Source organism: Sebastes fasciatus, chromosome 23, assembly GCF_043250625.1.
Source record: "Sebastes fasciatus isolate fSebFas1 chromosome 23, fSebFas1.pri, whole genome shotgun sequence".
NCBI classification, from domain to species: Eukaryota; Metazoa; Chordata; class Actinopteri; order Perciformes; family Sebastidae; genus Sebastes; species Sebastes fasciatus.
This window is the reverse complement of record NC_133817.1, coordinates 22,443,045-22,469,487: the sequence shown is the minus strand read 5'-3', so window position 1 is coordinate 22,469,487 and position 26,443 is coordinate 22,443,045. Positions and strand designations below refer to the sequence as shown.

Here is a 26,443-nt window from a genome sequence, read left to right as displayed (position 1 = left end):
ACAGATGTGTATATATGTTTGTGTTTCTGCCTCCTTACCCGCCGCGACACAGTGGCGTTGGTCCTCTCTTTGAGCTGAGGGTCCGTGGGAAGGCTGTTCCACACGATGTAGGGCGTGTCGTACTTGTCCCGCAGCTTCGGACAGCTCTTGAACAGGAAATCTATGATGAAGAACTTGATACCGGCGTACAGGCCTGGACAGGAGAGAGAGCGAGGAAGGGAGAAAACAAACGCAGAATAAGGATGAAAAAACTGATATAGAAGAAGAGGTTATCATAAAAAAAAGGTCATGGAAAACTGTCTCTTCCTCCTTACCACATCCTCAAATAATCCAAATACTTTTTAAGGCCTTCCTTTTTTCAGTTCAAAAAGCCTTTTATCATTTTAAATCTCACTACCTTTTATGGCGCAGACTTCTGTAGCTTTCACATTATTCAATTTCCCTTTTAAGATCATCCACATTTCAATAGTTTTTTTAATCACACGTATTGAAAAGAGCTCAACTTTTAAATGTCTATTCATAAAGTGTCTGGGACTGATGTCTGTCTTTCTTCACTATCAGAAACAAGCCTTGAATTATGTTGGATATATTAGAGCAGAGCAGGGTGAAATGGGGACAAAAGACTCTAAACTCACTTCGATAGCCAAGAACAACACAAGAACAACACAAGAACAACACAAGAGCAACACAAGAACAACACCAGAACAACACAGGAACAACAGTGAGAGTTACTAAACACCAAAAATGCAGAATGTGGTCGCCAACAATGACTTTGAATGCTTTTGTTACAGTAATGTCTGAACACTGAATCCAAACAACAAACTTATCTAAAGAGTTTTGATCCTATCAGAGCTTTGATGAAACAATGGGCCACTTAAATAATATGCAATTTATTGATTTTATGTGTTAGTAAACTAGTTGTCCAATTCAGTACCAAGACAAATAGAGAATTACAAGAATTACAGTACTAATAAAGATTGAAAGAACAAGAAAAAGAGTGGTCAGCCATGCTATCGGCGCTGTGAGGCATACGTTCATAGTATATGGGACGTATGTTAGAGATGGGAAAGATTATTGAGGATGGAACTTGCCAAAATAAAAAATTAATGAATATATAAATAAATAAATAAACAACTCGACAAATGAATAAATATGCCATTAAATGTACCAATATAATATTAAAAATAAATATAGGCATTAATTAATTGATAAAATATGCAAAGGTAAAAACATGCAAAAATAAATAAAGACATACAATTTAATAATAAATAAATACATGTAAATAAACATAATACATTTAAATAAATACATTTATTAATTTAATAAATAAATAAATGTAAAAGTTAATAAAAATAAATAAATAAATGACTCGATAACTAAATAAATATGCCATTAAATATACAAAATAATATTAAAAATAAATGTAGACATTAATTCATTGATAAAATATGCAAAGGAAAAATAATGTAGAAATAAATACATAAATAAAAACATACAATTTCGCAATGAATAAATTCATTTAAATAAATATATAATACATTTAAATAAATATATATTTAAAATAAACACTACAAAAAATAAATATATGTAAAATTTAATAAAAAATAAATAAAAGTAAACGGATAGGGTAAATAATACAAGATAGGGAAAAAAAATAAAGCAGAAATATCAATTTATGTCACATTTTACAAATTAATGCCTATATTTCATTTTAGTATTATTTTTGGTACATTTAATTGGATATTTATTCATTCATCGAGTCATTTATTTATAAATTTTTGTCTTTGGCAGGTTCCGTCCTCCATGAAAGATACCCGTGTTGACGACTTGCGAGCGTTCGCATCATCGCGACGGTTGTATGATTACACAGTAGGTCATGAGAAGATTATACTGCGCATTGAGAATATAACAACAAGTTGTCGAGACATTTCACTCAGAACTACAAAAACCATGGGATCACTAACGTCAGTTAGATTCGTCCTCTGGGCAAAAATAATTTCTGTAAAAACCTTTCATGCCAATCCGCCCAATAGATGTTGAGATAAGTTCAAATTTGTTACGTAACAACTGTTGGTGACTATTACCTGCCAAATTTGATTACAGAACATTATTGTCACATCATTCACAGTATAAAGAAATGTATTTAGGCCTCACATGAGAAGTGACAGCTGTACTTAGCTGGCTGAATGAACATTGTATTAACAGTTTTGCTCTAAGCATCTTCTCAGGACATACAGTATGAGCCCACGGAACTTTGGAAACACTTTGTTGACAAGAAAAAGCAGGAGCTAATATTGCCAGATAGGCGAGCCAGTAGCCTGCAGCTGCCCCTCACAGGGAGAAGGAGAACAGTTACACAAGTGCTGCATGAATGCATTTGTTTGTGTGCACTGGATTGAGTATAAGTATTTGCATTCTTTCAAGGGCCAATGCAGTATGCAGAGTACTGCATGTCAGGAGGATAAAGCAGCTTTGTCTCTCACCCATCATGAAGCCCATTAGTTTATATGGCAGGACGCAGGAAGTGATGAAAGTCAACCACAGGCAGATGTAGAGTTTCCGGGTGCTCTCCGGCTGCACCCACATGAAGAGGCTGACAGATAAATGCACACGCAGACAAGAAAGAAGGGAAATATAAGTCTGTTTATTTAAGTAGAATAAATACTATTTGACTTGAGCCTTAACATTTTTTAAACTTACTTCTTTATCTTCTCCAAAACGTCCGCCATTTTACCAAACAGGTTCTGTAAGGAGAGTTTAAGCACATTGTGTGAACCGCTGCCGTTTCACTATCTGTGTAAACTGATGTTAAGAGGGAGCATGAGCGCTGTTGTACCTGTGCTTTCTGTGCAACGTCAAGTACGAGCTGGAACTTCTCAGATACAGTCAAGTCTTCCTTTGGAGGCTCCTGCACAGGACAAAGACAACAGTTAATAAGTAACCTCCACTGATACATATGATTTCCTCCTGACACAGAAACAGGAAGCAGTTAAACAGGAGGTGTGAAGTGGTCTTACCATGGGTTCAGAGACCTCAGGCACAATGCTCCACTGGATCCTCCAACCTCTGGAAGATAGGAAGAAGAAGAATGTACATATTGATGAGGGTTTTTTTCTCTCTTTAACCTCTACAGCTTGTGTCTCCAACATCTTTATAACCTGCATCACTTTTAAGGTGTCCCAGTTTGATAGTCCAAGTCAAGACAGATGTGATCATAGTGATCATCAAAACGCCCCACTTTAGATTATTTTGTTGATGTTTTTATAACGTAATCTATATTTGTCCGTCTGCAGCGGTGGGCACAATCAGGAGTGTTTGCTGTGACGTACTGGTGTCCTGTAGCAACAATAATAATGATCATAAACGCTGGCATGTGTGCATGTTTTGAAAAAGTCTGCCCATTATCATCAACACACATCTGCTGCAGTAGATTGATGGTTGTGTGTGGCTCGCACAGTGACAAGAGGTCAGCAGTGGACATCTGTTCACCAACAGCACAGCTGTGTCCTCAGTGGTTCAGTTTAATAACGTTTTATTACACAAAGCACACAGGAAATACTTCTCACAGATGAAAACATCTTAAAGATGACCTATTCTGCTTGTTTTCAGGTGCATACTTGTATTTTGGGTTTCTACTAGAACAGGGGTCACATGCGGCTCTTTAGCTCCTCTCTAGTGGCTCCCTGAGGGTTTATAAAAGAATTAGTGGAAATGAATAACTGTTTTCTTTTTTTACATTTTTATTTTTATTTATCATTGTTGTAGGTTTATGGTACCATGGAGTATTAGGGCCACATTGAGGGGAAAAAAATAAATCTGAGATTTCGAGAATAAAGTCATAATATTACGAGAAAAAAAGTCGTAGTATTATGAGAATAAAGTCATAATATTAGTATATATATTATACTGTATGTTACATACATACTGTATGTTAAGTTATGACTTTATTCTCGTAATATTCTGACTTTTTTTCTCCTAATATTATGACTTTATTCTGTAAATCTCAGATGTTTTTTCCCTCAATGTGGCCCTAATACTCCGTAGTACATTAGCTCTTTGGCCCTCACTGCATTAGACTTATATACTTTACATACTTTATATACTTAGACTATAAACTGTGTTACCTTCATCATAATGCTCAAATGTTTTGCGGATCCAGACAGATTTTTTTTTTTTTTTTTGCCTAAAATGTCTCTTCTGATAGTAAAGGTTGCTGACTCCTGTACTAGAACATCATTCTTCTCATACCAGCTGTGCTGCAGCACCTGTTTTTCACCCTCTGTCTGAAACGCTCTTGTTTGAGCTCCTCTAATATCCGTCTACTCAGGGAAGAGAAATGTTTTTACCTGGCGATGAGGTAATTTAAGGACAAGCGCAGGATAGCCAGGAAGAGTAACATGGGAATGGCCCAGCCATGCCAAGCAGCATTCATGTAGATCTGCAGGCAAAAAGGAAACACAGCACAACTTTAGATATTTGGTTTACAGAGCTACATTTACCATTATTATGTATTCAATTCAATGTCCTGCAGGACTGAGGTCAGATTGATTTAAACATTTGAATTCTTTCAGCCCATAATGCAGCTGAATCGAAAGAATCTGACCACCAAGCTTCATACGACAGACCTCTGTGTGGCTTTATGCATGCGAGAAAGACAAACTGATAACATAAAGATTCCCACTGACTTGAAGCCTTTCATTTTGGGGCGATATAATGCTGGTAGAAGATGCCATTAAAGCCACCTGTCAGCATTAGAGTGGGATCATTATCACAGACTGTGGACATTAATGAAGATCTGATTAGACCTCTGCGGTCCTCAGCAGAACCGCTGTACAGTAATATGTCACCGTGGAGCAGAAATCAACATGTACAACCAAACGGGGATCATCAGTCAATTTATACATCTCACTCTCTAGTCTATTAAAGCTTAGAACTAGGGCTGTCAAAGTTAACGTGATAATAACGTGTTAATGCAAATTCATTTTAACGCAACTAACGCAAGGTTGTAGCGGCTCAGTTTTCAAGCTAGAGTGAAGATACGGGCATCATATGAAACTTAAAAACCCAAAGGAATCCACTGGTACCAACCATAGGCTAAATAATGCAGAACGCTAAAAAAACTTGTGCTACATTTTGGCGAGGAAAAACAGTCATGTCCATTCTCAAAGGGGTTCCTTGACCTCTGACCTCCAGATCAGTGAATGTAAATGGGTTCTATGGGTACCCAAGAGTCTCCCCTTAACAGACATGCCCACTTTATGATAATCACATGCAGTTTGGGGCAAGTCATAGTCAAGTCAGCACACTGACACACTGACAGCTGTTGTTGCCTGTTGGGCTGCAGTTTGCCATGTTATGATCTGAGCATATTGTTTTATGCTAAATGCAGTACCTGTGAGGGTTTCTGGACAATATCTGTCATTGTTTTGTGTTGTTAATTGATTTCCAATAATAAATATATACATACATTTGCATATTTGTCCACCCCCATGTTGATAAGAGTATTAAATACTTGACTAATCTCCCTTTAAGGGACATTTTGAACAGTATACAAATGTGCGATTCATTTGCGATTAATCGTGATTAACTTTTTGAATGGATTGACAGCCCTACGTTAAACTCAACACAGCACACAGTTCAGCGTAATAGAGTAATGTGTTAGCAGTCACGAATAAGAAAGGTGTAAACTCACAATGAAGGCAATAGCTGAGGTGTAGACGGAGTGCCAATTAGATAAGGCGGAGAGGTTCCTTAAGAAGTTGGTGACGGGTCTGGCTCCTCGCTCTAAAAACACAAGAGTAGAGGGAAATATTCATCGTGGTTTAGGACAAATACATAGTGGCACTGTGCCTGATTACGTCTATTTTCTGCGTATCAATACTGATTTCAAGGCACTGAAAAGGATGAAATAATTTGTAACCGTACAGGGAGTATTTTTGTTTTTCTAGATGGACATTTCTTACTTAAAAAAAACAGTTATGGGTGGTCAAAGTGTACTTTAAGTTCATTCAAATTCAAGGTAATGTCTAAGTGTGTAATTGAAAATCATGTGCAGAAGACAGGTAGTGGAACTAGTACAATATCCCATCATTACAGCATTCTGTAGAAGCTACTGAGGAGTAAACAACTGCTCCAAACATGAATGCTGTACTGACAGCAGAGTCACTATTTGAACTGTGCTTCTATCAGAGTTTTCTAGGTTTGTTTGTGTGTGTTTTGAATACTCACTGAGTCGCCTCATATTTTCTGTTAACCTGGACGGGGAACACAAACAGTGAAGGTCAGAACAAGCAGATGCTCTAAACACACAAAGAAGAAGCTGCTTTATGAGCTAGAGGAGGAGGAGGAGGTGGTGACACTTTGGCCTTCATCAGTCTGGCGTGACTCACTCGCCTTTATAAAGCAGGAGAGAAAGACGGAACAGAGGAAAATGAATTTGAAAAGTGTTTCCAGCTTCCCCTCTCTCTGCAGAATAAAGCCTGACCTGAAAGCACGTCATCTAGCAACCCGACGTACAGCGAGTGAACCGTTCAGAGAGCGGTGAGTCAGCTACGATGCATTGTTAGCACATGTCAAAGGTACATATGCCACAATATGAATTTGATTATTATCTAAAGTGCACATTCAAGGTAAAAAAAAAAGCAATGAATGTAAAAAAAAAAAAATCCAGACTAATGTGACACAATCAAGACAACTGCTGTTTGGCTGCACACCTTCAGTACTCCCGAGCTGCTGTCTGACTAGCCCGTCTCCTTGAACACACACAGGATCGATACCTGAGGACAGATACTTCATGTTCTATTCCACAGCAACTCTCACCCACCTTTTAGCACTTAGCGGTTCCTCGGCCTCCACGGTGCTCTCCTCCGGCTGGAAGCGGAAGTCTTCGATGTAAACCCCGAAGCGCTCGTGCAGCCACTTCTGCAGCCGCGAACTCCACACCTCCTTCTGCTGTTTATCTGCTGGACACAACAAACAGGGTGTCTGCTTTAGATTAGGGTTTGAAGAGTTCACCGAATTGGAGCAATTTCCAACAACTTGTGTTGTTGCAGCAGAGGCACATATGTTTGGATTCCCTTCAACAACAATAATGGATTTGTTCACATTAGGGATGCACCTATACCAATACCGGTACCGGGTATCGGGTCCGATACTGTGCTCATGTACTCGTACTCGCAAAACGGCTCCAATACAACAGCACCGATACCACTTTACGGCAGCGTGACGTTAACCTCTCGTCACCATCTTTCAGGTCCTATCGCACCGATCACTCTCCACCTCCCCGACGGTGCGGGCGAGACGGGCTAGTGGGGTGCCTGACCCCGCTGGGCCGGGATCCCACCTCAGCTGGTGCGCGGCGGCCCTCACTTTCATTGCACCACGGGGTTTTGCTTGCACCCTCTGACTCGCGTGCACGTTAGACTCCTTGGTTCGTGTTTCAAGACGGGTCGGGTGGGTTGCTGACAACGCCACAGACCCCTGGTGCCTTTTACGTGGGCCGCGGCACGACGCGGTTGGGGCGCACTGAGGACAGTCCGCCTCGGTCGACAGTCGCACCGGGAACAGGGAGCCCCGTCACGGTGCGGCGAGGTCCAGGGTGGGAAGCGCTGTAAAGCTGTGAGCCACCTTCGCCCCGATCCTTTCCAAGCCGACCTAGAGCCAGTCGCCTCCCCAGTCTGCCGTGTGTCGCTCACACCATCCAGCTGGCTGTTAACGAGGGTCTTTTGGCACAGAGAAGTACTCGTATCGGTACTCGGTATCGGAGAGTACCCAAATGTAAGTACTTGGACTCAGTCTGAAAAAAAGTGGTATCGGTGCATCCCTAATTGTCATTCCTTTATTTCCATGTCTTCTAAATGGATCATCAACTGGTGAGGATGCAGGGACATGTAGCTTTAGCCTCAGTCTTTTAGCATTCTAACCTGTTTGTAGCCACCACCTGGGAGGGGGGGGAGGGGCGAGGGGGCTTAGCAAACGGTCAATTACTAACACTGAGGAGCCCCTAAGCAAAGAACACCCCCCTTAGCTGCTCTGATGTAACGGCTACACTAACGACCGTGTGAACAAGAAGCACGCTGCGTCACTGAGAGGATAAATACACACCGTTTTAAACAAGAGAATGTAATATTGTGCTGATGACATTCAGTTTTGAAGCCACTTTAATTTGTAGTTTACACAGTTTCCCATCAGCCCAAATTACTCTGTTCATCCTCTCTCCTTTTCCTAACAGATTATACTCACTCTCGCTCTGCCCTTTTATCCAGACACACACACACACACACACACTCTTAATCCATCCACGCTGACACCCACACACACACCTCCAACACTAGTTAGAGCACCGCTGTCTGCCCTAGATGAAGTGATCTACAATCATAACCCATTTTCCAAAATTAGCCGCTCTGTCTCTCTCCCTCCATCCCTTTCCGCACACGCGCACGCACGCACGCGCGCACACACACACACACACACACACACATACACACAGGGGTGTTGGAAGTCAAACTACGACTGGTATTGTCATAGTTGTTATTCAGTCCAAAAAAAAAAGCAAACACAACCGAACCCACTGACTACTATACTGCATTAATGAGCTCCCCTCTTCCCTCACAGACATATCTTAAACACATCAGCGCAGATCTGTAGTACTGACATCAATTAACCTCTCTAGCAGAAGACTTGTTGTTTAATGTGGTTTTTGTTGTTGCTTTCTCGGTCTTGACACAACTAATTGCACACCACCCAGGAAGCACCGTGTCAGTATGTGTTTCTGCTGCCACACACACACACTGCTGTGTGTCCTACAGTAACCCGCCAACACTTCCGACGCTCAACACACTGTTCTGTTCCTGTCGAGCACTCCGCCGCACACATCCTACATCCAAACCTCCCTCCTCTGTACGCCTGCGCACACACACAAACAGTCCTGTTGATTTACTCCCACACTCTGAAGACGTCAAAATCTTCCTTCCCAGCTCATTTCCTGTCAGTCCCCCTGGACTCACACTCTCTCACACACTCTTCCTCCGGGGGCTTACTGTACTGTACCTGTTCCATTGTTAGAGGGCGACTGCTGTTTCCGGGGAGGCTGTGGCGGAGAGTCCTCCAGCCTGAAGAGGAAAGAAAAGAGAGAAGGCGGAAAGATTTGTCAAGTGTTCTAGTCTCACTTCTCTTATTGTCAGAGCTGCAGTCCCACTGGAGGCATGTCTCAGGCAGTTTGTGTTTTTAACATGTGGTGAATCTACTGTCGGAAGAATTAGATTAGATTAGACATACGGGGATGGAGACAGAATGAGGAGAAACTATCTCAGTCTCGATCTGCCGTTGTGAAGTCAATAATCTCACTGGTAGAATCTCATAGCAGGTGCCAACAAAAACAAAAAATTTTTGGACAATCAAAAATGAAAAAAAGATCCTACGCTGAGACTAAGAAAGCATACACTACTAACCTAGGAACTTATCTCGCACATTAGCTTAACATTTTGCTGGAGGATTTGCCAAACAATTCAAGCCAATTCTATTCAAATGTCTCCATAAATATTGCCATAAATAGGTGGAAATGCAGGAAAAAAAAAATCAATCAAAAGATGAACCGGCATACGGAGAGATTATTGGCTTTGGCAAGCGTTGGTGCCCTTTCATCTTTATAGTTTAATGCTACTCATATATCATGTTAATGGCCAATAAAAGCCTGCTCTAAAAAGAAATAGTGTGTTGATATTTCTAAAAAAAACAAAGCAATCCTTTGTCCTTAAAAGTTCGGGCTTCAACAAATAAGATGGTAATGTTTCATTTTAAAGGATTTCTTATTTTCCTAATAATTTCCTATGACGATAAATAACATTATCTTCATATACAGTGTGTTGAATGATGCTTGTCTGTAGACAAATATCACATTTTTGCATTTTCAGTTAACCAGTTGATATCAGACAACTGGTTACACTCCGTTTCCATCTTCAGTCTGACATCGCCTTCATTCTAACCAATTTCTAATCACTAGGAACCAACGTATCCGTCTGAATCTGACGGAAGGTCGACATTGGTGTGTAGCCATATAGGTTTCTGTTAGTAAGTTGAACAGCTCATAATACTCTCTATTATCTGTTTTATATTGCTGTGAAAACATCTCCTTCAGACAACTGGATTATTTCATGTCAGCGGCAGGATGAGAGCTGGTTAGCGTTAGCTGTTAGCAGCCGGTAAGCCGCACAGTCCTGCACGGAGCTAACAGCTAACGCTAACTAGCTCTCGTCCAGCTGATTTCAACACAGATTTGTTGTTTGCAATGTAGCGCTATCAGGGGATAAAACAGGGTGCGTTTTCAATCATCCCCGGGACGCCGGGACACCGGGACGCCGTTAGTCTCAGCCCGGTTGGTACCTGCAGAGCTGTAGGAAAGACTGTCACACTTTTTGAATTTTGGCACCAAAGTATCGGTTCTAGTGACATCCCTAATTGAGAAGACATGTCGTCTGCGGCGCACAGCTTGACAACAGCGTTAGTCCCACCTGTGGCACTGATTTGATAATTGGCTAATCCCCCGTGGCGTTCATTGGTTTAATTGCTTTTTAAACAAGAAACCACGGTTTGATGTCACGATGCCAGACGAAGCAGCTCAGTGGAGCGGGCCGATTCAAAGGTCTGGACCCAGGAAACTAACCTGCTACCCTACAAATCAATCAATGAGGATCAATAAATTGCAAGTGTAACTATTCAACTTATGTCTCAATTTTCCCTATAATCACTACCACATAACATAATCATTTCCAAGAAAATTCCTAGGGATGCACCAATACCACTTTTTTTCAAACCGATTACGAGTACAAGTACTTACATTTGGGTACTTGCCGATACCGAGTACCGATACGAGTACTTCTCTGTGCCAAAAGACCCTCATTAACAGCCAGCTGGAGGGTGTGAGCGACACACGGCAGGCTGGGGAGTCCCGCATACGAGGCGGTGCGCCGCCATCGGCTCTAGGTCGGCTTGGAAAGGCTCAGGGCGAAGGTGGCTCGCGGCCACAGCTTTACAGCGCTCCCCGCCCGGACCTCGCTGCGCCCTATCTCCCCGTCGGGGAGGGACAGGGCCCCCTGCTCCCGGTGCGACTGTCGACCAGGCGGATTGTCCCCAGTGCGCCCCGACCGCGTCGTGCCGCCACATGCGAGTCAGAGGGTGCAAGCAAAACCCTGTGGCGCAATGAAAGTGAGGGCCGGCGCGCGCCGACTGAGGTTAACGTCAGGCTGCTGTAAAGTGGTATCGGTGATGTTGTATCGGAGCCGTTTTGCGAGTATGAGTACATGAACACAGTACCGGACCAGATACCTGATACTGGTATCGGTATCGGTGCATCCCTAAACATTCCTGAAAAGAACTTTCTGGACCTGTAAAATAAAGTTCTCATATAGCCTGCCTTAGTGGCCATTCTAAAAACAGGTAACAAGTGTGAGTCATAATTAATCAGATTATTTTCTCCATTACTCATGTGGTCTACAGAAAATTCAGATAAAGTTGCTAAATAGTCATTTGTCTTGGTCTGAAAACACTTAACACTGTGTTCACACCTGGAAGCTTCCTAGTGAAACCAGAGTGTTTTCGTTACGGTCACCGAGCTCTACTGCCTTGCTCAACAACAACACTTGGATAGTTAGCCACAGAAAGAGAGCACCTACTTCTCTCCAGCTGGATGCTGCTGACGAAGGATTACCAGGAGAAAAGTCAGGTCATGGTGTGTTAGTTTACCTCTTACAAAATCCTGAACTCTCTGGCATTCTTCAGGTCGGGTATCTGTGCTGCTAATCACTTGGAGAGCACCAGTGGAATTTCCCATTGGCAAGGCAGAGAAGCATCATCTGATCACTCACAAACACAAACACACACACACACACACACACACACACACACACACACACACACACACACACACACACACACACACACACACACACACACAGAGCCGTACATACACACCCTGGGTTTAAGGGTGCCTCGCTCGGTGCCAGGAGGCGCAGGCTTTTCCTGACACCAGGAAAGTGTCACAGCATTCACTTGGCGACGCAAACCGGCGCATGACTCGTTTCTGTTTTTTTCTCTCCTCAGTCAAAACACACACACACACACACACACACACACACACACCTCCTTATGGAATTCCCCGCCTACCAAGCTACTGCTCTATTTATAGTCCAAACCTTGGGTAGCACTGGGACTGACACACACCCCATCCGACTTGACCGATGATACACTCTGCTGACTCGAAATGTTACAAAGTGCTGTGTCACCATTTCCTGTCGTTCCCTTATTATTTACTTCCCCGTCCTCGTCTCCTGTCGCCCCGCTTCATGCACTTTGACTCCGCTCGCTGTCTTCTTGTCTCACCTGGTCTTGAGCACCTCGTTCATCTTCTGCTCCAGGTCTATCCTCTTGCTCCGCTCTCGGTCCAGCTCCTGCCGCAGGGAGTCCACATTGGTCTCTTCCCGCAGCTTCCTCAGCTCCTCCTCTGGAGAACAACACAATAAAGCTGGAGATCAGTATCACACATTTTTAATATGAAAACAGTGCGACCCCGAAGAGCTCCACACACACACACACACACACACACATTCAGGGTCATGAAAAAGGCATCTGATGAGTACGGAAGAAGGTAATTCAAACTTTATGTGGAACATTTCACGCAGCATTTCAGATACACTACCCCGCAGAAGATCTCATCTATATAACTATATAATTAAAAGGTAACACTTTACAATAAGGGTACATTCAGGGTCTGAAATTAGCACCCGCACCCCGCCAAATGCAGGTAAATTGTTGGCAGTGGCGTGTGAAATCATCAGGACATCCGCCACTTTGGCAGGCAGGGAAAACGCTAGTGAAGGGAATAGAGAACCGTAGCTGTCTGCTTTCTTGGCATCTCATCTCTATGTGACTATCGATTCCTCTTATGGATGTTTTCTGACAGTTACGTTGCACAATGACGCATACCCGTGCTGCATCATGTTGCAGTTTGTTTTGGACCGGAGACTAGGCGGAGAGAAAAGAAAGCTCTCAACAGCATGGCGCTACTAAACCTGAGGGGGTGCACCCTATTTTTTCTCTGATAAAGCGACACTGTGAACAACAAACCTGTGTTGAAATCAACAGGAGGAGCGTTAGTAACATTATCTGTTAGAAGCTGGTGGGCAGCACAGTCCTGCTTGGTTAAATAGCGGAGTTACTAACGTCAACGGAGGTGCCATCGAGTTATTATTATGAGGCGTTCACGGTCTGCTCAGCAAAATGACCATTGGGCCAGAAGCTACGGTGTAATTGGAACTCTGTAATTTACCATGTATATAATGTTTTTTTATGTTAAATATATCGTACATTGAATGACATCAAATCTAAGATGTTATTCCTTCATTTAGCGCAGAGATTTCAAAAGTGGCAGATAAAATTTCTGAGTGGCAGAGATAAAAAAATACTTGTCTGCCACAGTGGCAGGAAGAGAAGAAAGCTAATTTCAGACCCTGGGTACATTAATTAAAATTAGTTAAAAAATTAACTAATTTAAGTTAAAAATGCTTACTAGACACTTCAGTTCCTGTTAATTAACTGTTAATTAAGGCTTATTAATGCATTAACTAAAGTTAATTAACCGTTATTGAAAATAAACATTTATAAAAACAGTTTTCTCTCAATTAAATAACTTAGCTGTGAACTTCATTACATACATATTAATATATTTATCAAGGATGTAGCAGGTTCAGTTTTAGAGCTAGAGGGTAGATATAGATATATATACCTAAGGAGTCCATCGGTAACGCTCCAAACTTGCACTAAATTTTGACAAGGAAAAACTGGCATGGCCATTTTCAAAAGGGTCCCTTGACCTCTGACCTCCAGATATGTGAATGTAAATGGGTTCTTTGGGTACCCAAGAGTCTCCCCTTTACAGACATGCCCACTTTATGATAATCACATGCAGTTTGGGGCAAAAAACATTCAGTATAAATGTGTTATTGTCTCCTATTCTAAAATGGTGTATCTGAATATTTCTGCATACTGGGGTCCCTAAACAGTCTTGAATTACATAAATTGGGAATCATTGTAAAGCTGTGACTCTTGTGGATCCAATGATCTCAACTGTATTCATGCGTGATGATGTTAGTCCCCATAGGAGACATTTCATTGTAGTGACACCATTTTTTTTAAACCTGACCTCACTGTATAAAATGACCTGTGGTGACCTCTAGGATAACCACAGCCTCATGAAACTTTACAGCCACAAACTAGAGACCTAGAGCATTCAGAGGATGGATGGATCAGACTAGAGACCTAGAGCATTCAGAGGATGGATGGATCAAACTAGAGACCTAGAGCATTCAGAGGATGGATGGATCAAACTAGAGACCTAGAGCATTCAGAGGATGGATGGATCAAACTAGAGACCTAGAGCATTCAGAGGATGGATGGCTTTTCTAGCTAGATTGACAATAAGGGGGTTTCTGAGTGCTCGCCATCCAATCGCCAAAAAATGCAATTCTTGCAGAAATCTCAAAATGTCTAAAATCTTTTGATCCCAAATCACAGCATGACTTTTTCTATGGTGTTCCTCAAGGTCTTGGTGTCTTAATGTGGTATTTTGGAGGGATTATTGATCATATTTATTAATTCTCAAGTGGTAAAAAATGGTTAAATTTAGCACCAAATCTGTGTAACAAATGGTATCAACCCAAAAACGGGTCTATTGTTGGTCTCGGAGGGTTAACAAGAGACAATTGTTAACAGCTACTTAATGCTTATTATTGTATTACTTAACCTTTAGTTAATGCTTATTACTGCATTAACCAATATTAATAATGTCTTTTTAAACATTAAATAATGTATAAATTAATACCGTAGTTAACATGAACACTATTAGTAAATGCTTACTAGACACTTTAGTTCCTGTTAATTAAGGCGTATTAATGCATTAACTAATGTTAATTAATGTACTCTCTACTCCATCTACCACCTTCACCTTCACCTTCACGTCCACCCTACTCTTCCTCCTTCATCATCATCATCAATCAGCTCCTAGCATTAGGTGGTTTCAGGTATCAGGGCTTTCTAAGCCCGGGGTGCAACATCAGCAGTGTTTCCTCTCAGTCTATTGTCCCCCCGACTAAAAGGGACACATGAATATTGGAGGAGACAAGGCAATAAAAGTGTGTGCACGTGCACGAGGCACAAATTAATGAATACCTGCACACATTTATGGACTGACAAAATGAGGCAAGAACGAGCAAAAAAACAGATTAAATCCTTCTCAAAACACACAAAGTTACATCCACGTGTATAGAAGGTGTATATCAACTGGCCCCGTCCTCATCTCCCTGAGATCATTTCATCACACAGACGGTACAGTAGGGGATTCATATTACATGAATTTAGCTGCCAGTTTCTCTTTCTCTTTCTCATCACCTAATCTCATATCTCACTCGTCCTTTATCTCTTCCCATTAACGCTAATAAAACATTCATAGGCAGCACCTCCTGCAGCTGAAGTATCGGCAACAACACCGTGTGCTCTTGCTGAGAAGACATACACTGGATCTCCAGATCCCACGTACACTACTCACTTAGTATAATCTGCTTTCTGCATTTCTGGTGAAAGAAGAGCAGTAAGGCACAGTTTGGTATTCATTTAGAAAACAGAAGTATGATACAATCTATGTAATATGACTCTTCTCATACACTCTCACCCACACCACCGGCTCAGCTCAGCCTGTCTCTCTATTTGCTAACATAGGAATGTGTTTATTATGGTACAGTATTTATGTATGTAAACAAGACAGCGAGAGTGGGAGCGTAAAGAGTAAGCGAGAGGCCGGCCAAAGGTTGCTAAGCAGCTTAGCGCCGGCTGGGTTACCCTGTGCAAGGAGATCCACAGCCAACTGTAAACCTATTAGACAAATGACTTAACAGCAGCAGCAGCGATGCACCCTGGGTAGTGTAGGCACAACTAGACCAGTGGTTTACGCTGTACTCAACGTGAGCAGTGGCAGATGACAATCTCACTTGACAGACAAAAAGACTTCATATTTTGTCCTTTCTGTCAAAGAAAATTGTGGCTAAAAGACATTTACTATTGCTTAGTCTTTTAGGCAACCAAAATGTTACAATGAACTTCCATGAACTGAAAACACACTGTGAAAGGGTTAAAGTTCTACATCGAAAACACGGACAACACCCAGACCGGACAACGCCGTGGTAGCGACCTGTCAACCACAAGGTAGCCCCGCCCTAAAGCATCCCCTGCTTTATGGTCTATCTGACTCTAAATGGAACCATCATTTACTAAATGAACATCATGCTGTGTTGAAGAAGACTTGAAACTAGAGATTGAGACCATACACTCATGTTTACAATGTTTACTGAGGGAATAAATCAAGTGAAAAATAGGCTCATTTTCTCATAGACTTCTATACAATCAGACTTCTTTTAGCAACCAGAGGAGTCGCCCCCTGCTGGCTGTTAGAAAGAATGAAGGTGTAGGGCACTTCAGCATTGGCTTCACTTCTCAGACCCCGGAGGTTGCTGTTGGGTTACTACGAGCGATCGCTTTCACATTACATGTCAACATTTGGTCCATTGTTAATATAAAAACATGGTGAATTGGTTGAAGCTTTAAGTTACTTCAGTCTTTGGTTGACAGACACACGGCAGTTTCAAAGATTAATCACGCTAAAAAATGTTGTCCATTTTAAATGTTGGTGCTCCAAAATGCAGAAATAGATAATTGCTTTAAATTGAAGAACAATAGCGTAAATTAATATCACATGCTGTCGGTAAACAACACACAGCATTATGTGTTTTCAATGTGAATGTGGTTTCAATGAAAGGGAAGGCAACATTATTTTCTATTAGGGATGCACCGATACCGATACCAGTATCGGGTCCGATACGATGCTCATGTACTCGTACTCGCAAAACGGCTCCGATACCACTTTACAGCAGCGTGACGTTAACCTCTCGTCACCATCTTTCGGGTCCTCATGCTCCACCTCCCCGACGGTGCGTGCGTTAGCCTCCTTGGTCCGTATTTCAAGACGGGTCGGGTGGGTTGCCGACAACGCCGCAGACCCCTGGCGCCTTTTACGTGGGCCGCGGCACGACGCGGTTCGGGCGCACTAAGGACGGTCCGCCCCAGTCGACAGTCGCACCGGGAGCATGGAGTCCCGTCAAGGTGCGGCGAGGTCCGGGCGGGGAGCCTTGTAAAGAGCTGCAGCCGCGAGCCACCTTCGCCCCGAGCCTTTCCAAGCCGACCTAGAGCCGGTCGCGGCGCACCGCGTATGCGGGACATCCAGCTGGCTGTTAACGAGGGTCATTTGGCACAGAGAAGTACTCGTATCGGTCCTCGGTATCGGAGAGTACCCAAATGTAAGTACTTGTACTCGGTCTGAAAAAAAGTGGTATCGGTGCATCCCTTAATGTCTTATTGCAGGAAAACTGAAAAGAAAGACAGAAAAATAGCAGACCATGTTGCATTATAGAAAGATATTTCCAGGATTGCTACAACTCATGCGACAGCAGAAACTATTTAGTAAAGTAAATATCAGATTTTGGTGTCAACTGTTGAAAATAGAAGTGTGAGTACCCAAATGTAAGTACTTGTACTTGTAATCGGTTTCAAAAAAAGTGGTATCGGTGCATCCCTATTTTCTATTGTCGTCCCATTTTGTGATTTACAGTAACGTAACTGTATTTTTTACACCAAAATATCAATACACTTGAGTGTCACGATATTGTGTTTTGTAATACTGTATTGATTCTCAAAAGCACTACAGATTTTTAATTAATCTTTATATGCAAATATTCGTTGCAACCAGTGGCTCAGATTGTACAAAAAGTAGCGCTATGATGTTGGGGGGACTGTTACAGGGACTGTGATGAATGCAAGTGCACATCCCTCTGTTCTGATTGCATAAAAAAAGTCAACTTCTTAACTCAGATTTGATCCATATGGTGATGTATTCTCTGTACTATGACAGTTTTCCTAAAATTAGATTTTTAGTTCTTGCCAATACACAGCCGTAATTTACATCCAACCAATCATAATGCTGCTATAAAGAGTGAATACTAGATGTACTACACTCATATGCCGCCGTCACTCATTTGCAGTTGTCAATACCTTAAAGCCCCTGATCCTGTTCACCTTTTACCCTCACTCCCTTCATTTCCCTCCACTCCTTTACATTTCTCCACCATAGTTTCCTTCCTTCCACACAGACCGTTTCCTCCCTAACACCAGAAACAGAGAGGCCTCATTCCAAGAGTCCATACTGCTGTGTTAGATGTGTACGATACAGCACAGCATGACACAATATGCTATGTGTGTCAGACACAGACGGAGTTGAATCCTGTTCCACAGAGGCCCTCTACATCAGATAGCATATTAATAATACTGTCAACACGCACGCTACGCTTCTAAAAATGGATTGCCGTCATCTATATATAAAACTTCTTCCTGGGTTACCAGATCACAGGGTCTCTGACCATTATGAAGACTAGCAGCTAAAGGCTATTTATCAGTAACACAAGCACAGGATTAGCTAAATGCCACGCCAAGAGATGTCACTTTTAATAGCGCTGACCTTCTCTCTCATGCAGGCTTTCCATGACAACTGTAATCTCTGAGAAGAGAATGCCACAAAAACATCAATCTGATAAGCGTTATACACATTATCATCTGCTAATAAAAGGTTGGAAAGCAGCAGAAAATGCTAGATGTTGAGGGTTAATTGCGATATGAGGAGGCGACTGAAGCCAAGGGGAGCTAATGTGGTCTTGTTTGGTTTGTAATACAGTACATTCAGCATCAGATGAGGTTAAAGTCTGAAGACGAAGGTGGTCAAGTTGTAGTATTATAAAAAAAAGTGAGATTTTCATGTTTTTTTTATTATAAAAGCAGGTTTAAGTGCTTTATAAATACTGTTAAACTACCAAAATGCTCAATATACAGAGAAATACACACAGCCCGTATTCAGAAACTCTGCATTTGAAACAAGCTGTCAAGATTTCTGTCCATTTGTGATGTCACAAATATACAATATTTAGACCCTTTACACAGATTAAAATGTAAACATTCTAAATGTGTCCCAGTTTATTCCTGGTTGCAGTGTGTGTGAATGTAATCAGCTGACACGAAGTACACATGGACCCAAGCTGTTGCCTAGTAACGCAATGCTGTTGCAATTTCGTCGCAATTCCGTCGAAATGCGCTAAAACGGAGCGTTTCAGAAAGAGGGTGAATACAGGTATATTCAGGCCGACAGTATGAGGTAAATGCAGTTTTTTTTTTAACATTACAGCATGTAAACATGCTCTAGTAGAAACACAAAATACAAGTATGAATCTGAAAATGAGCATAATATGGGACCTTTAAGACAAAATATCTGAAAGGTGGAATGGAATAACAAAACTTATGGATTTAGTGAGATTTTGGAAAAAATGTCAGAGTCAATTTTGTTGTTGTGGATCCTTGGTGTCAAATAGAGTCTTCCTTTATAAACCCTACATGGCACAACTTTCAAAATCGACACCATGACACAAAACAGAGGACGTAAGTACGCTTCTATGGTCACGATTCACCACTGTGGGAGACTTTTAGTTGGATAGAGTTGTACTGAGGTTGATCATATTTCTGTTGGCAAATATTAGTCTAGTAGGATCAAGGTTATCTAGGAGAGGACTAAAAGGTACTGACATTCTGGGGTTTATGAGCTGACACACATTTATGTTGACTGATATTACAATAAACACAAGGCTATCAAATGCCTTGGTATTGATTTTGTATATCTCCCTGGGGTTGACCAAATGAAAAACAGAAGTTTACTGTACCCCCTCTGTATACTCTGTAATATACAGTGTATACAGTGGAAGAAAATATTAATATACGTGTATCGCTTTGTTTTGTTTTGTGATACTCTATCGATTCTCCAAAACACTAGCGATTTTTAATTAACCTCTTAAAAATCAGACTATTCAAAGGAAACATGGCATGGCCATTTTCAAAGGGGTCCCTTGACCTCTGAACTCCAGATGTGTGAATGTAAATGGGTTCTATGGGTACCCACGAGTCTCCCTTTTACAGACATGCCCACTTTATGATAATCACATGCAGTTTGGGGCAAAAAACATGCACTTTTTCATGCAGCACACACATTTCATGTGTTATTTTTGCCTATTCCAAAACGGTGTGTTTCTAGTGTGTTCTTTATACTATGACAGTTTTCCTAAAATTGTATTTAAAAAAAAAAAGGCAATCTATCACCTCGCTCACAGTATCGCAATATATCGCAATATACTGAATCGCCAGTATCATGATACATATTGCATCACCAGATTCTTGCCAATACGTAGCACTAACACGGAGCAGTGTTGTTGCCAAACAAGGCTGGCTAATGTACGGAGGCTTCAGTTACAGCATCTTATTCTAGTTTACAGAACAATATAGTTAGGTTGAACTTCAACTCCTGATTTTCAAACTTACTGAGGTTGAGGTTACTTTTGTGGCTTTTGATCTTATTGACAGCTCCGGTGTAAAGCAGCTCGAAGCTGTCGAAGGTGAAGTCCTCCATCCTGCACAAAGCCATTCGTCTGTGCATCCGGCCGGACCCCGGGACGCTCGTGCACGAGCGGGACGGCAGCGTGGCCGCTTTGGGTCTTTCTTGAAATTGAGCCATTGGCTACAGGTTCTCCTGGTCCGGTCCAACTTGTTTAGTACCCTCTGCTACCTAATAATGACCTCGAACCTCTTCGAAACCCATCAAACCCTACTGCTCCATGTCTACATGTCCCGTCCAGAGACAGGTTCCTCAGTGCTAATCGCTCACTAGCGACACAAGAGACTGTTGTGAAAAGGCCTCCACACAGTGAGAGTGATGGTCAGTGATCGGAGCTGGTCTGAGTGTGTCAGGCGTTTGGTAAAAAGAGAAGGAGGGCAGCTGAGGTGGAGAGAGAGAGAGAGGTGGGGCTTTGCTGGGTGGCCGGTAGACCAAGAGAACCAGGAATCTGAGATTTCTGAGCCCCCCTGAGCTGTCAGACACACACACATTATGCATGTTCATGTGTCAGCATGGCTTTATTTGAGGGTCTGTGTACATACGTGTGGCCATGTGTTATGTGGTTTGGTCTGTGCATGTTCCTATTTCTGTGCGTGAGGATCCGTGAGTGTGCACGAGTACTGTAAATACACACACACGAAGCGAATCGCTTTTCATCTAAGCAGGCAAAGTTTTTAAGACCTCAAAGGAAAAGTACTGTGTGAGTTGTTCAATCCAGGCCAGAGACAATGGCCCCTTTCATTGAAGGAAGGTGGGGGCACCGAGGGGTGGGAGGGGGGGGTTCAGAGAAAGAGAGACAGAAAGGGGAGAGAGAGAGAGAGAGAGAGAGAGAGAGAGAGAGAGAGAGAGAGAGAGAGAGAGAGAGAGAGAGAGAGAGAGAGAGAGAGAGAGAGAGAGCGAGAGAGGGAGAATCAGCTGCTTGGCTTTGGCCTCTCATTGTTCCCATTCTCTACAGTGTTTGCCACAATACTGGTTGACTTGAGCAGAAAGGGAGGCTGTGCTTTGTGGCCTCCAGCCGATCTGCAGATGTTAACACGCCACTCAAGACACCGAGGACGAAGTGGAAGGGAAGATAGCAGGGCTGTGTGTTGGCAGGAATCTGGAGATACGATACGTATCATGATACAGGGTTTATGATTCAATATATCGCGACACTGTAAGCGAGGCGATTTAAATCTAATTTTAGGAAAACTGTCAAAGTATAAAGAACACACATAGTATATATCAAATCTGAGTAAAAAAATCATGTGAAATGTCTCCTATGGGGACTAACATCATCACACATGAATACATTTGGGCTCATTGGATCCACAAGAGTCTCAGCTTTACAGTGAGACCCAATTTATGCAATTCTAAGACTGTTAGACTGACTAAGACTGTTTAGGGACCCCCGTATGCAGAAATATTCAGATATCATTTTTAGAGAAGGTGAAAATAACACATTTGTACTGCATGCAAAAATCTACTTGGTCTTTGCCCCAAACTGCATGTGATTATCATAAAGTGGGCATGTCTGTAAAAGGGAGACTCGTGGGTACCCATAGAACCCATTTTCATTCACATATCTGGAGGTCAGAGGTCAAGGGACCCTTTTGAAAATAGCCAGTTTTTCCTCACCATATTTAGCGCAACTTCTGAGCGTTATTTAAGCTCTTTCGTGACATGCAAGTATGACAGGGTTAGTAACGATGGATTCTTTCGGTTTTGTAGTTTCATATGATGCCATATGATGCTGTCTACAACCTCTGAAAGATAGAATAGCGGCCGGGTCTGTCGCAGGCAGATTTTTAAGAGGTTAATTAAAAATGGATACAGTGTTTTGGAGAATCATTACAGTATCGCAAAACATTAATATCGCGATACTCGTGTGTATCAATATTTTCTTACAGCCCTGGAAGAAAGGGCAAAGAAAACAGTAGTCAGACCTGGAAAGTAGAGCGTTTGAGAAAAGCCCAAATAGAATGGTAATATTATTCTCTCTGTATAATACAATATCATATTTTTTATTGTGAGACATCAGGTTCTTTCAGTTTTGGGGTTTCTCTAAAAGTGTTTTAAATGAATAACAGTATCAAATTAGCAAAATATTAGGCCTGGATATTCATCATTTATTATTTTTTTCTTTCAAAATTGTGCCCTTTTAGTTTGTATTTTATACTTATTATACTGTAGTTCAGGTTGTACTGTACTGGATTTTGATCTTGCCTCTCTGTGGCCTCCTTCCACTCTGGCCCTGATATCTGTAGGTGACCTAGATCTCACACACACTTGTTTCACTTTTTTCCCCTTGACAACATTATGTTGACTTCATGGTGAACTCTCAAACTTCACAGTCCTCCCTGTAACATCAAAACAACACTTTCCTTCTTGTGCCATACAGGAAATGTGTGGAAAGTAGTTTGAATCCAAATCCGTGTCACTGTTGTGTTATTTGTGTGCAAATATTTATGCGGGAGAGAAACATGCAATACATGATCTAGATAAACAATGTTCCATAATCCAATGTTGTGTCAGCAGGGAGGAGAGCATGTGCTTGTTTGGAGAACGGTAATATGATAACAGACATCATTACGTCATCGATGTCTGGTCAAGAGTGCAGTCTCCTCTGAGCACCGGGGACCGAGTGCTTTCCGGGAATCAGCGAGAAAACAGATGACATATCCACAGTTCAACACTGCACATTTACTAGAAGCTATTAGAAGATTCTCTGTTCTAGATCATGTCAGTCATTAAGCCAGTGAAACACACACAGTATGTCATGGACATCTGCTCAAAAAACCGAGAGAACTTGCTCTCTTTACACACATGGCCACCTGTTGCATTCTCACACACTCGGCTAAACTCACGAGGGTACGACTAAATTAAAATGTAAGAGCTGGGACGTAGACTAGAGTACAGTGAGAGAATCTCATGTCAAATGAGATATCTGCAGCAGCTGTGTGTAGACACGGAGGTTACATGAATTACAGGCCCATTTAACATTTCACAAACTCAAACATCCCAATTACAGAAACCTCCGCTTCTGAGCTGTCTCGACCCGTTCTGCCTCAAAGGCTTCATTTCCTGTTGTACGGAGCTCACGTATGACAGCCTCCTTAGCAGGCGCTGAGCGAGATCCATTCATTATCATGCAGCGTGTCCTGTAGCTGTCTTACAAGGAGAATGAATCATCATCAGCGTATGAGTAAACAGTAATGAGGCAGAGGCCTGCAGAATACTCCATCACTGGCATAATTAATCTCCAAGAATACAGAAAGAAGACTTTTCATTGACTTCCATTTCCACTGCTGTATACCCTCTAGATACTAAAAGGCACACAATGTGCCCATCGACTACTGAAATCCAGTTCTTATGTATTTTACTTCTAAATGAATATCTTAATGAGCTTTTAATAAGTTTGCTTATTCTGTTTTATCTTTTAAAGACAGACTACAGGACTCAGAAAGATCAGCTATCAGCAGTGTAACCTGCCATTTCTACGTCACTTTTTGTGGTTTGATAACGGCTCCGATACAACAACACCGATACAGTTTACAGCAGCCTGACGTTAACCTCTTGTCACCATTTTTTGAGTCCTCACGCTCCACCTCAGCCGGCGCGCACCGGCCCTAGCTTTCATTGCACCACGGGGCAATGAAATGCTTACACCCTCTGACGCGCCAGTGCGTTAGACTCCTTGGTCCGTGTTTCAAGACAGGTCGGGTGGGTTGCCGACATTGCCGCAGACCCCTGGTGCCTTTTACCTGTGCCGAGCCCCGATCTGGCGGCACGACGCGGTTGGGGCGCACTGAGGACAACCCAGTACCATGGTACCAACCATGTCATACTAGCATGTCAGGAAGGAGGCTAAATAATGTTCTGAAGTTAGGCTAAATTTTGTCATGGGAAAACGGGCATGTCCCTTGACCTCTGACCTCTAGATATGTGAATGTAAATGGGTTCTATGGGTACCAACGAGTCTCCCCTTTACAGACATGCCCACTTTATGATAATCACATGCAGTTTTTTGAATGCAGTATAAATGTGTTATTTTTGCATATTATAAAAATGGTGTATTTGACTTTTGCTGCAGACTGGGGCCCCTAAATAGTCTTGGAATTGCATAAATTAAGTATCACTGTAAATCTGAGACTCTAGTGGATCCAATGAGCCCAACTGTATTCATGTGTGATGATGTTAGTCCCCATAGGAGCTTTTTAAACTTGACCTCACTGTATAAAATGAAGGTGTAACTTTAGCGAGTGTCCAACAAACAGTGTGTGTATTTGTGCTACGTTAGCAGCTCTAGCATTGCTGGAGGCTTCGTGCTCGCCGCCGCTGCCACACACATACAGTCTGTCAGCGCGACGTAACTTTAACGAGTGTCCGTGTGTGTGTTGGTGGTGAGTGTGAGGTTGTTGGTGGCGTTCTAGCTGTGAACGTAGGTGTAGCAGTGTGTGTACACTTTATTTGTCGGTGAATAAATGCTATGAAACTACAACTCCTCCACTCCGCTCAAGCGAGACGGAGACCGGAGACGACTTCCTGTATCCTGCAACTCCGGCTCTGCCTCTTAAGGTGGGCTGTTAAGGTGGACCAGCTTTTCTCCTTAAAGAGACGAGCCGCTCCTCTGAGCTGCTCAGCTTTTGAGTTCATTATTAATACTTCTTTTAACCGTTTTAACCGATAGCGTTAACTGGTTAAAATGCTTAATGTGGGTTAACGGTTAATTATGAACATCCCTATACCAGATGGTATAGTAAAGAACGCATTGCATTACAGATCTACTGCAATTCATCTGTGATTCCATCAGCTCTCAGTTGTGCTGCTGCTGCTGCATTGTGCATGTTTCTGTGTGTGCCTCTCTGCCCAGTGTGAAGTAGGGCAGCAGCTAGGACACTGTATTGATCAGCAAGTCCCTGTAGTGCACAAAGCCTGTTCCCCCGCAGTGACCTTCAATGTACGACCTCAAACAGGATAGCCTCTCTCTCTCTCACACACATAAACACACCCTCACATGCATCTAGTTCTCTCAAATGCTACGGTACCAGTAAAACCGATAAACCCGATGACAGCAGGACCTGTCTATTGCACAGTGCAATGTGAGGATATTGAAAGACTACAAACAAGTACACACTTTAGCCAGCCAGGTCCAGGATGGACAGATTGCACATATTCTACCAGCTCAAACTAAAGAATCAGGGCTTTTGTGATGTAAAAACAGCGATAGAGATATCAACAAGCCAAGGATAAAAAGTAGGCAAAAGCACAGAGAGGACTGAAGGGCAAAAAAGGTCTAGAGGTAGGAGTAAAAGGGAATCAGAATAAAAGCAAGAGACGGAGAAAGGGAGCTTAGCACATTTAGACCGGCTCACATAATTACATGAGGTGATTTCCGTTGGCACTGCCCTCGGCCATTTTATCACCAGTAGGAGGGTCGCTTCAGCTCAGCTCTGTCACCCACAGGACATATTCTAGTTGATAATATACATCCCTCTAGTTTTAACATCCATTGCTATAATAATCATAAAACTACCAACAAGGCTAGCCCTCGAGGAAACGCTGTTCTCAGAGTGTGCATTGTAAATCTCGGCATGCAGTATGCGAGGACTGAGAAACACAGAAATACACTCGACACACATCCATATACTCAAATATGGGTCATTTTAGACACACGAGGAGCACAGTTTCATGCTCAAACATTTGCAGGTTTTACGTCTCCCTTGTGTTTGTGTCTTCTGTGATTAATGTCATAAATCTTCAAAATTACAGAGCTCTGCAGGAGAGAAGATGAAGCAGCCAGTTGGAGTATAATGAAGGAATGATTGACCAACTAATTAGCCGTCAGTGAGACTGGCTATCTCAGCTTTTGGACTTTTAGCC

General features: G+C 42.3%; 1 protein-coding gene across 4 annotated transcripts in view; it reads right to left on the bottom strand.

Annotated features, from left to right (window-relative positions):
- The window catches only part of gramd4a (GRAM domain containing 4a), a 75,300-nt gene that overhangs the window by 12,791 nt on the left and 36,066 nt on the right, over window positions 1-26,443 (bottom strand). For 3 of the 4 annotated variants that reach the window (XM_074625644.1, XM_074625645.1, XM_074625647.1), the window contains 11 exons: window positions 12,376-12,496; window positions 9,049-9,110; window positions 6,824-6,959; window positions 6,229-6,254; window positions 5,693-5,784; window positions 4,347-4,438; window positions 3,018-3,066; window positions 2,837-2,908; window positions 2,701-2,744; window positions 2,484-2,593; window positions 39-193 (listed from right to left, as the gene is read on the bottom strand). In XM_074625644.1, coding sequence (XP_074481745.1) covers window positions 39-193; window positions 2,484-2,593; window positions 2,701-2,744; window positions 2,837-2,908; window positions 3,018-3,066; window positions 4,347-4,438; window positions 5,693-5,784; window positions 6,229-6,254; window positions 6,824-6,959; window positions 9,049-9,110; window positions 12,376-12,496 — 959 coding nt within the window. Of the gene's footprint in view, window positions 1-38; window positions 194-2,483; window positions 2,594-2,700; window positions 2,745-2,836; window positions 2,909-3,017; window positions 3,067-4,346; window positions 4,439-5,692; window positions 5,785-6,228; window positions 6,255-6,823; window positions 6,960-9,048; window positions 9,111-12,375; window positions 12,497-20,508; window positions 21,302-26,443 lie in introns of those variants that run through there. The other variant, XM_074625646.1, reaches the window with a different exon arrangement.